Below are 12,500 nucleotides of genomic sequence, written 5' to 3' on the forward strand. Positions count from 1 at the left end.
TGATATAAAACGATTCATAAAAATAAAACACTCGGAAGCGTGAAGAAAACGAAGGAAAATATATATACATGTGTGTGGGGTTAAGAATCTTAATTCACAACCACGTGGTCTGTGGTTCGGTTCCACTGTGCGGTACCGTGGGTAACATCTTTTAGTATTCCTGGGTCAAGCAAACAAAATTCGCGTGGGTAGAGATGGACTATATGTAATCTGAACCTTTCCCCCCCTTATTTATTAATTTTTTTTTACGGAATCCCACGTTTTAGGCTATGGAGATTCCGATTCTGAAAAAAAAAATTTTGAAAAAATTCAATTCCCCCCCCACCACCAAGCAGGCTATTTACATGCTAGAAATAACAGCCAAATCTCACAAAACTAGTGTTAGGGTTAGGGTTAGGGTTAGGGTCAGGGTTAGGGTTAGGGTTAGGGTTAGGGTTTGAGTTAGGGTTAGGTTTACCCTGTGGATCTATATAAAAACCGGGGGGGGGGGATCGAAATTTTGAAATTGAGATTTTTGAAAATTTTTTTCCAGAATCGGATTCTCCATGGTCTGAAACATAGGATTCCGTAAAAAAAAAAAAAAAAAAATTTAAAAGTGGGGGTATACCCAGATTACATATACTCCATCTCCACCTTCGCGTGAATTTGGTAAACGGAAAATGTAACAAACTTTGTCGAGTGTGACTATATTTGTGTGTGTGTGTGTGTGTGTGTTTGATATAGGTTCGTATGAGCGCGTATTTTATATATGTGTGTATGTGCGCGTGTGTGTGTATGGATACATGTGTATGCGTCTGCGAGTGTTTGTCTGATTGGTTGATAACCGGTAGTGGTTTGTTTGCATCCTTCTTAATTAGCGGTTCCGTAAAAGAGATAGCGACAGAATTAAGCACCAAACTTGAAACATATTACAGGGGTAGATTTAGTTGACGAAACCCTTCAAGGCAGCCGCATTCCGATGTAGAAGAACCGGAATAAGAGATTTACACACATATATGCACATATACATATAAAAAATACATACATACACACACACATATATATATACATACACACACACATATATACATACACACACACACACACACACACAGATACACATACATGCGTTCATATAAACATGTCATATATATGTGTGTGTGTGCGTGTGTGCAGACACAAACATCTCTCTCTCCACACACACACACGCACACTGTTAATGAAGGATATATTTACCTGAGAAGGTGGCCGCATATATTATATAGACAACAACGCTATATACCCGTAATCCATTCATGGAAATATAGCGGCTGTATATACACATAGACATACATATATGCAGCTATATATGATTATATATATAACCTTTCCGTAGATTGAACATGTGGTGTCATTAAATGATGGGACGGGTTTGCATAGGTAAACACCTCATCTATAACTGGAGTTTCCCTTTTAAATTAACGGGTATATTTGTGTGTGTGTGTGTGTGTGGAGGGATAGAGAGATGTATGTATGTGTCTGTGTGAGTACGTGTGCGTGATGTATGTGTGAAAGTGCGTGTGTGTATGTATATATATATATATATATATGCACGCGTGTGTATATATATGTGTGTTTGTGAGTGTATACAAAAAACTAGCGCAGTTGCAAAAACTTGTGTGTGTGTGTGTGTGTGTGTATCAACAACAGCAACAATGAACAGGCCCCATAATAACAACAATAGAAGGAGCAGCAATAGCAATATGTATATCCATCTGGTGGTGGTGGTCCCTTTAAGGGAATCAGTGGAGCAGCGGTGGCGGGGTTGATGGGTGTGCGGGTCGTGTAGCTGACGCCTGTCAACAGCAGCAGACTTTATACATCCGTAGAGAAAGAAAGGTTTTCAACAGACTGCCAGATTGTGTTAGTCAGGCAGACGGACAGACCAACAGCCAGACAGACAGACAGCAAAATAGCCAGCCAGACACACAGACAGAGGAAGGTAGGGTAGAAAATAGTGGGGGAGGGGGGGGGGGAAAGAGTGTGTATATTAGGGAGTAGGACAGTGGAGTTGTTGGGGACGGTGGCGTGGCTTTTTCGTCCTTCATTCAGATTGGCGGAGAAAGCAGAGGTTTCTGACGTGTATATAACATATGCATATAGATGCATGTGTATGTATACACACACACACACACACACACACACACACACACACACACACACACACATAAACATATATATATATATTGCTCTATTTGGGGACGGTCATGTTGCCAATGAAAACACACGCACTGTTTATTCGGTGTTCGCTTGCTCAGCTTTATTTCATATTTTATTTATGTAATTAATATGAAATAAAGCTGAAGCAAGCTGACACCAAATATATAGTGCGTGTGTTTTCATTGGTCAAACTGGGAACATGACCAACCGGGCCCATGAAAAGGGGCCCATGAAAAGGGCGCATATTAAATAAAAATATATATATATATACACAAACATACACACACACATATATATACATATATACATATATATACATATATTCATATATATACATACATATATCTACATATATACATATATATATACATACATATATACATACAGACATATATATACATATATAGCATACATACATAGCTGAAACCAGTACAGCAATATAAGAAAAGAATATATATGCATACACATATAATATTATTACATCTGAGGGCGTAGGTGTGCGTATATATATTTCGTTTTTGTATTTGGTTTGCAAGATTCTTTATGTGAATTAGTGTGTTGAAGCATATTTTATTGTGTCTGGGGAGAGTCATTCTGTTTCAATGCCTTATTAATTAACACACTCACCAATTCGATTTCCACTCATTTACTTATATTATTATATGATTGAAACGCCACGCATCCATTTCCAAGAAAGTTTATCTTAACAATTCCGATGCGACTCTGTCTTGTACTATTCTCTTTCCCTTTCCCCTTTCGTTTCCTCTCTCTCTTCCTTTCTCTAATTCTTTCTCCCTTTCGCTTTTCTCTAATTCTTCTCCCCCCCTTTCGTTTTTCTCTTTCATCCTTTCTCTATTTTCCTCTCTCCTTCACCGTTCTTTATCTGTCCCTCTATCTTTCTCACTCATCCTCCTTTACTTTCTCGTTGCTCACACGTGACCATCGACAATCTTTCTTTTCCTATCTTGAGCTTTCTTTCTTTCCATATTTATATTATTATATGACTGAACGCCACACATCCATTTCCAAGTAAGTCTATCTATCTATCTATCTATCTATCTATCTATATACACACACGCATACATGGGTACAGGACGTCATTAATTGAATAAACAACATGAAACACTTAGGCAAACGAGTTAAATACGTAAACAACGAGAGAAAAAAATGGAAGACAGGACAAGTAAACAGAGAAACGACCTTTCATCAGCTGTCGGCTCTCTATCTACTCCTCATTTCGAGCATTCAACGACATTTATCATAATTATACATATAATTATCATAATACATATATCATAACTTAAAGATTAAAGCTCAGAAGCGACCACCGTGTATTGGTTTAAAAAATAGTCTGATATTAGGACATATAAGTCCTCAGCGGAAAAAAGTGGGGTTTTTTCCGCCTATCTGGACACTTGTATATTTGTATGTATGTGCATGAATAGATGTGTGTGCGTGGTGTTAGCGAGGACAAAAACATTCCCTTAACACCCAATTGCCATCATTCACAACTGCCAGTTTGTCGACGCATATTTGTGTCACTGTGTGCATATGCCTGAAAGTATGTACGTGTGCGTCTATACATACATACATACATACATACATATATACATACCGGTTCTTAAACCTTTGTTAAGTATTTGAGAGATCTTTGTAAAGGGACTGGTTCCTAACAGAAAGTGAGTATGCTTGTCCGACATACATATATGATGCATACACACACACACACACACACACACACCTACACCTATTATATTTTACTTGCTTGTCATTATTAGGCTGTGATCATACTGGAGTACCGCCTTGAAGAATTTTTAGGCGAATGAATCAACCCTATTATCGGTCAGTATCTATCGGTCACTTTTGTCGAACTGGGACGTAAAAACAGCAACTCCGGTTGTCAGGCACTGGTGGGAGAAACACACACACACACACACACACACATATATATATATATATATATATATATATATATATATAAACAATATTTGAGTATATGCATATATATGTACATGTATGTACATACCTTCATCTACATGTACATATAGATACATATCTGGGTACATGACGTTGCAACAGAACATGGACAAGGTACAACAAACAGGCAGGCCACATAGAGAACATATCCTTCCTCAGCTGTCACCATTAAAACACCGGCGTTTCGAAGAGTTAGGACAGGCCGCATCGTTAAAATGGCTCTTCCCACGAACACAAATTAAATTTTTTTTCGTGGAGGACGAAAACAAGAATAAGTTGCAGGCTTTAAAGATTAGAACTGAAGTCGATTCATTTGATTAACAATTTTTCCTGGCAGTGCCCCAGCATGGCCGCAGTCTAATGACTGAAAACAAGTAAGGAAAAAAAGGTGTTCCAGTTGTGACCATTCCATATTCTATTTCTCGTTGTGTCTAGGACTTTATTATAGTATATTAGTTAAGTATTAGTGGCTTATAATCAAACATATTCCAATTGTGACCCTCCAGTCCGACACATAGTGTATCTAGGATTCCACTTCTTTAAGTTGTTTCTTCTTTATTTAAAAACAAACAAAAACCAATGAGGCGTGTGCAGTAATTCGAGGGAGAGTATAGTTGCTATTTCTAACAGTTTAATCAGACCAACTACAAGTTTGTTATTTCCCTTGCTGGTACTCTCCTCCTCCTCCTCCTCTCCATCTCACTCTCTCTAACTCACTTTGCGTCCCTTTTTTCCCTCACCTATTTCTGTCCCCTATTTTGCAGATTGAAGCCTTAAAAATTGATTTGACAGTTCCTATTAAGGAGAGAAAGACACACACACACACAGCGAGGGAGAGTGGAGGGAGGAAAGACAGACAGTAAGAGACACAGGAGGAGATAGAGAGAAACAGAGAGATACACAGACACAGAGAGACCGACTGACGGAGTGAGAGACAACCAGACAGACGGAGAGAAAAAGAGAGAGGGTGATGGAGAGATAGAGACAGACAGAAAGAGACGAGAGAGAGAGAGAGAGAGAGGCAGATAACCAGACGGAACCAGAGAGAAATGGAGAGGGAAAGAGACAGAGAGAGAGAGTCAGTCAGACAGAGGGACGCGCGCGCACACTCACACATACATACAGGGACACAGAGAGGGAGAGGAAAAGAGAAAGAGTGATGTATGTGTTTATGAGCGTGAGTGCGAATGTGCGGGTGCGTGTGTGTATGTAAACGAGGTGAGCTTGGAGTGCGGAGCAAGGTGTGCCCCCGCCCTCTCTGTGAGGTGTGACGTAGTCTCGAGGTGTGACGTAGTCTCGAGGTGTGACGCTGCGCCAGCGTCACCGCCGCCGTCGTCGAGCAAAACGAGAATGATGTCTGTAACATTTCCAAAACGTTTTGACACTTTTCCATTGTTTGTTTAGAATACAAAATAGAGACGATGGCGCTGCTCGTGGGGGGGGGGGGGGAGCGAATATTTAGAATTAGAAAATAAGTGGTGGTGGTGGTGGTGGTGGTGGTGATGGATTGTATATAGGGTGGAGGTGGAGTGGAAAAAAGGGTTCCTTTGCTAGAAGGGGGGGGGGGGGGGTGAGGTGTTGTAAGGGGCTAATTTTCATGCCAAGGTGAATGAGGCTTGTCAGCGCCAGCAACGGGGAAGAAGGTGGTGGTGGTAGTGGTGGTGGTGACGGTGATTGGTATGAAAAAATTAAGTGGGGAGGGGGAATTTAAACTTACCAGAGTGAGACCATGCTAGAGCACTGCCTTGAAGAATTTGAAGTCGAATGAATTGACCCCAATACTTTTTTTTTTTTTAAAGTCTGGTATTTATTCTGTTGGGTCTCTTTTGCTGGACTGACTAGTTACGGGGATATAAGGAAACCAACACCGTATTGTCAAGCGGTAGTGGGACACACACACACATCAGGCTTCTTTCAGTTTCCGTCTACAAATCCAATCACAAGGCTTTGGTCGGCCTGAGGCACTTGCCCAAGGCGTCACGCAGTGGGACTGAACCTGGAACCATGTGGTTGGGAAGCAAGCTTAACACACAGCCACGACTACACACACACACACACACACACACACACACACACACACACACACGCACTATAGGCGCAGCCGTGGCTGCGTGGTAAGAAGCTTGCTTCCTAACCACATGGATCCGGGATCAGTCCCACTGTGTGGCACCATGGGCAAGAGTATTCTACTATAGCTTCGGGCAGACCAAAGCTTTGTGAGTGGAGTAGATTTGGTAGACGGAAACTGAAAGAAGCCCGTCGTATATAATATGTCTGTGTGTGTGTGTGTGTGTGTGTTTGTCTTCCGCCATCACTTGACAAGCGATGCTGGTGTGTTTGTACCTGTAAATTAGCGGTTCGGCAAATCCGACCGATGGAATAAGTTCTAAGCTCACAAGAAGTCCTGGAGTCGATTTCTTTGACGAAAAACCCTCATAGGCGGTACTCCAGCATGGCCACAGTCAAATGGCTGAAACGAATATGTAATGCCAACACGCTTTATTCCATCACCAGCGCCTCCGCCATTCAACCAGCCAGCAGCTACACGTGTGTATGTGTACACACACACACACACACACACACACAGAGCTAACAGTGTCTGCCTGGTGTAAAGGTGGCGTCGGTAGTGGTGGAGGTGCCAGTGTGTATTTTTTCAATACAATTATGAGTGATATCCGGTTGTATTATGACGTTTCAACGGAAGGTGTCGGTGCGGTGGAGGCGGGAGTGGTGCTGGTGGTGGCGACGGGAGTGGTGCTGGTGGTGGTGGCGGCGGAGGTGGTGCTGGTGGTGGCGGCGGGAGTGGTGCTGGTGGTGATGAGGATGGTGCATTGATGATTATTATTATTATATTTAGTGTTTACAGTGGTGATGGGGACGATGACGATTATGACGACGATAATGATGGTGATGATGGTGGTGATGAAAGATGATGTCGATGGTGGTGGTGGTGGTGGTGGTGGTGACGATGATGACGAGAGTGACGACAATGACAACTATGATGATGATGATGATGATGATGATGATGATGATGATGATGATGACAACTATGATGATGGTGATGACGATAGCTATAATATCCGCAACAGCAGTAACACGAAGAGGCAACAACGCCACCCACCCACCCAAAACCCACCCACCACCTAAAACTTTCATCACAACAACACTGTCAATATGTATGCTGTGTCAGCAGGTGGATATCCCCCCCACCTCATCTCCACCCCACCCCCGTATCCCCTTTTCCACCCCCACCCCCCATACACCACCGTCACACCGTTTCTGATAAGTTGCTCTGCACCTCTAAACATTTTTACACTTCTAGGTGGTGGGGTGGGGGTGGTGAGAAGGGGGTGGGGTGACGGAGCTGGGAGGGGGGGGGGGGTAATGATGATGGTGATAACGGCGGGGGTGGTGGTGATGGTGGTTCTATAAAGATTGGGACGGTGGTGGTGATGTTGGGGACGACGACAATGACGATGATGGTGATGATGATGATGGTGATGATGATAGTGATGATGATGATGGTGATGGTGGTGATAATGACGACGATAACGATGATGATGATGATGGTGGTGATGATGATGATGATGATGATGATGATGATGACGATGATGATGATGACGATGATGATGATGATGATGATGATGATGATGATGACGATGATGATGATGACGATGATGATGATGATGATGATGATGATGATGATGGTGATGATGATGATGATGATGATGATGATGGTGATGATGATGATGATGATGATGACGATGATGATGATGACGATGATGATGATGATGATGATGATGGTGATGATGATGGTGATGATGATGATGATGACGATGATGATGATGACGATGATGATGATGATGATGATGATGATGATGGTGATGATGATGGTGATGATGATGATGATGATGACGATGATGATGATGACGATGATGATGATGATGATGATGATGATGATGGTGATGATGATGGTGATGATGATGATGATGACGATGATGATGATGACGATGATGATGATGATGGTGATGATGATGATGATGTTGGTGATGACGGTGATGATGATGGAGATGATGACGATGATGATGGCGATGACGATGATGATGATGGTGATGATGATGATGATGATGGTGGTGGTGATGACGATGATAATAATAATGATGATGATGACGACGACAATGACGATGATGGTGATGATGATGATGATTGGGATGATTGTAGTGGCACTAATAATACTGCCACTGCTGCTGCTGCCAATGAAAGTGATGACGATGATGATGGTGGTAGTGGTAACGGTGACGATGATGATAATGGTTGTGATGACAGTGAATTGAACAGAAGCATCATCAGCAGCCTTTAGGTGTCATCACACACACACACAGCCACATACGCCGAACCTACACCCCGCCCCTGTATGCAGAGCCAACAGATAGAACTGCCCCCCCCCCACCCTCGACCTTCCCCCCATTCGCTTGTCATCATTCTGTGACCCAGTTTCTGGGAGTTAAGTATAGAGAGCAAGGAGTAGGGGAGAGTAAGTAATATAGTAACGACGGAGTAGTGGGTGGTGACAGTGGTTGTAATGCGGTGGTGGTGGTGGTGGTGGTGGTGGTGGTGGCGGAATTGGTGGTGATGGTCGTGGTGGCTGTGGTTGGCGTTCTTAGCGTTGTTGTTATTTTGCCCAATTTCCCCCCCCCCCGAAAAAACAGGTGGTGGATTTCTTGCACTTATTCTATCGGTCTCTCTTGGCCGAAACGCTAGGTTTACGGGGATATAAACATATCAACTCGGCGGGTGAGGGATACACACCCACACGACGCGCGCGTGCGTGCGTGCTAAATATTAATAAAAATATACATACACTCGTATTTTTGAGTTCTATTTTGCCTGTGTGCATCAACATACAAGTACTAGGCTTACAAAGAATAAGTCGATTTGTTCAACTAAACGCTGTGCTCCAGCATGGCCACAGTTAAATGACTGCGACAAGAAAAAGAATAAAACAATATATATATATATATATATATATATATATATATATATATATATATATAGGGAAAATTCACACAAAAAAAACAAAAGACGAAGACAGGTAGTGTAGAAAACAAACAGATGTATTAGTATAACGCTCGGGAAGTGAAAAAGTCTTTAAGGTTTCGAGCCTACGCTCTTCCACAGACACACACACACACACACACACACACAACGAGCTTCCGCTCAATTTCCGCCTAGCAAATTCAACAAGACTTGTCTAAGATGCCACTCAGTGGGACTGAACCCGAGACAACGTGTGTGCAAAGTTAACTGAGCACTGGGGTCGATGTAATCAACTTACTACCCCGTTAAAAGCGCTGACCTTGTACCAAATAATTTGAAGCGATTATCATTATTTGTAAAGAGAATACTTCTGCCATGCTCACGCGGGTTTGTTAATAAAAACAAAAGCGATTTGCGATGAGATGATGTAAGTAGGGAGACATGTCTTATGGGTCTGTGGGACCCTTGGATCGGGTCTGACTTGTGGCTACACAGCAGTAACAAATGCAGCATCCAAACACGATTCAAAAAGTCTGTGCTGCACATCTTGGGAACAAGGAAATGATGCAACACACACAAGATGGTACGACTGTGGAAAATGAAGAAGTTGAAGATAGTGTGCATTATTGTTGGGTCGTGAGGGACAGGATCAAGATGAATACAAAGGAAATGGGAATAGAGCGCCCAGTCGAGCAAAAGTTTGCCTCTTCGGAACGGCTGGAATAATCAGGAGATTATTAGACAGTTAGTTGAAAAGAACAGATAGCATAGTATTGTAGGCTGCAGTATTTCACGGCGGAGTTCGAACTCAGAATGTAGCGACGGGCGGAATACCGCTAAGCTTTTCGTCCAGTGTTTTAGCGATTCTTCCTGTTCGCTACCTTAATAATAATCTTTTCTAATATAGGTACAAGGCCTGAAACTTGGGGAAAAAGAACGAGTCAATTACATGGACCCCCCAGTGTTTCACTGGTACTTAATTTATCGACTCCGAAAGGATGAAAGGCAAAGTCAATCTTGGCATAATTTGAACTCAGAACATAAAGACGGATGAAATACCACAAAGTATTTTGTCCGGTGTGCTAACGATTCTGCCAGCTCACCACGAAATACTGCTAGGCATTTCGTCCAGCGTCCTAACGATTCTGCCAATAATAATAATAATTAATTCGTTTTATTGGCCACAAGGGCTAATATCAATTAAAAACATATAAGGACAAAGACAGGACGAAGGTTACAAAAGGTTTTGTCCGAAAAAGTAGGAAAGTTCGTCTAAACAGGAAGAAAACGGAGAAAGATATAATAAATAAATAGATAAATAAATAAGTAGAACTCCCAAAGGGAATAACCCTTTCTATAATAAGAACATGGGATGAAATATTTTTGAGGTGGTGGGTCTAGTCGATTACATCGACTCCATTGATCAGCTGGTATTTATTTTATCGATCTCGAAAAGAAAAAAAGCCAAGTCGACGTCGGCGAAACTTGAACTCGAAATGTTGAGATGGGATAAAAAAAAAAGCTCCAAAACACTAAGGTATTTCGTCTGATGCCAACAATTCTGATGGTGATGGAAAGATGTTGATGATGCTGACGATGATGACAATGACGGTGGTGGTGGTGGTGATGATGATGATAACGATGATGGTGGTGACAACACGATAATCATGATGACAGTTGTCGGATGGTGATGGTTAGGATGGTGATGCTGCTAATATAAATGATATAAATATTGACGAAGATAATGATAATGACGATTGTGATGATGATGATGATGATGATAGCAGATGATAATAGTTAAGTTTGGAATGTTTCTGCATCCCACCCGCCCATCCATCACTCCGCCGCACTCCCACCCGTCCTCACACGCCCATCCACCCTCAATGCCTTTGCAGGAGATGACTAAAATTTTCTTGACTCACACATCACACAATCATTGCATTGTTAACAACTACCTTGTTGTTGTTGTTGTTGTTGTTGTTGTTGCTAATGTTCCTCTTGTATTTACTGTCGTTAGTGCAGCTGCTGCTGTTGTTGTCATTGTTGTCGTTATTATGCTACTGTTGTTTTTATTACTGTTGTTATTATTGTTGCTGTTGTTTTTGTTATTGCTGCTGCTGTTGATGCTGGTGTTGTTGTTGTTGTTGTTGTTTTCACTGTAGTTATTACTATTGTGGTTTTTGCTATTGTTGTTATTGTGGTTGTAATTGTTTTTACTGTAACTGTAGAGCTACCTATTATTGCCCTTACTCTTGTTGTTGTATTCTCTGTTGTTATTGTTGCTATTGTAACCACCATCACTGATGACGTCGGCGCCGTGATTGTCATTGTTCTTGTTATCGTTGTTATGATATATTTCTATTTATCTCTCTTTCTCTCCATTTTCTGTGTTTTTTTTTTGTTTTTTTTTTACCGTTCATTGATATTTATATTATTATTTTTACACTTTTGTTTAGATTTTATATTTGGTTCACGATTTGTGTGCTCTTGTGATTTATGTCTGTCAAAGCAAGATCGATATGGTCCGATAAATCTGAGCGTTAGATTGGCTGACTGGGGATAGGGTGGGATTGGTGAATAGAGTGGGGATGACAGTAGATATGTGTATGTGCGTGACCCACTCCACCCCAACACCACCTTCTAGCTTTTTCTCCTTAAACCATCCAATTTCACCCACCCCCATCACGCAATACGAGATCGACCAGACCAGCAGCCAAAACTATCTCATATCGTCATCTTAATAATAATAATAATAATAATAATAATAATAATAATAATAATAATAATAATAAAAATCCTTTCTACTAAAGGTACAAGACCTGATATTTGCGGGGAGTGGACTAGTCGATTACATCGATCCCAGTGTTTCACTGGTAATCGACCTCGAAAGGATAAAAAGCAAAGTCGACCTCGATGGAATTTGAAATCAGATCGGAGCGACAGACGAAGGACCGCTAAGCATATCGTCCAGCGTGATAACGATTCTGCGAGCTCATCGCCTTAAATAATCACAATAATAATTCCTTCTAGTAAAAGCACAAGGCCTGAAATTCTGGGGGAGGGGCAAGTCACTTAGATCGATTAGAGCGAGTGGTACGATAACCCCGAAAGAATAAAGTCGACCTCGGCGAAATTTGAACTAATAATAATAATAATAATAATAATAATAATAATAATAATAATAATAATAATAATAATAATAGATCGGCCCTAGTGCTCAACTGGTTCTTATTTTATCGACCCCCGAAGGGATGAAAGGCAAAGTTGACCTCAGCGAAATTGAACTCAGAATGTAAAGGCGTCGGACG

General features: G+C 41.5%; 1 protein-coding gene across 7 annotated transcripts in view; it reads right to left on the bottom strand.

The window, feature by feature from the left end:
- The window catches only part of LOC106869334 (netrin receptor UNC5C), a 528,047-nt gene that overhangs the window by 151,581 nt on the left and 363,966 nt on the right, over positions 1 to 12,500 (bottom strand). For 3 of the 7 annotated variants that reach the window (XM_089345431.1, XM_089345432.1, XM_089345426.1), the window contains exon 1: positions 1,216 to 1,877. The exons of 3 other annotated variants lie outside the window; for them this stretch is intronic. In XM_089345431.1, the coding sequence (XP_089201557.1) occupies positions 1,216 to 1,309 (94 nt within the window). In that variant the 5' untranslated portion in view covers positions 1,310 to 1,877. Of the gene's footprint in view, positions 1 to 1,215; positions 1,878 to 12,500 lie in introns of those variants that run through there. One more of the 7 variants, XM_089345429.1, reaches the window with a different exon arrangement.

Source organism: Octopus bimaculoides, chromosome 29 (genome assembly GCF_046866305.1).
Source record: "Octopus bimaculoides isolate indiv1 chromosome 29, ASM4686630v1, whole genome shotgun sequence".
In the NCBI taxonomy this organism is placed as follows: Eukaryota; Metazoa; Mollusca; class Cephalopoda; order Octopoda; family Octopodidae; genus Octopus; species Octopus bimaculoides.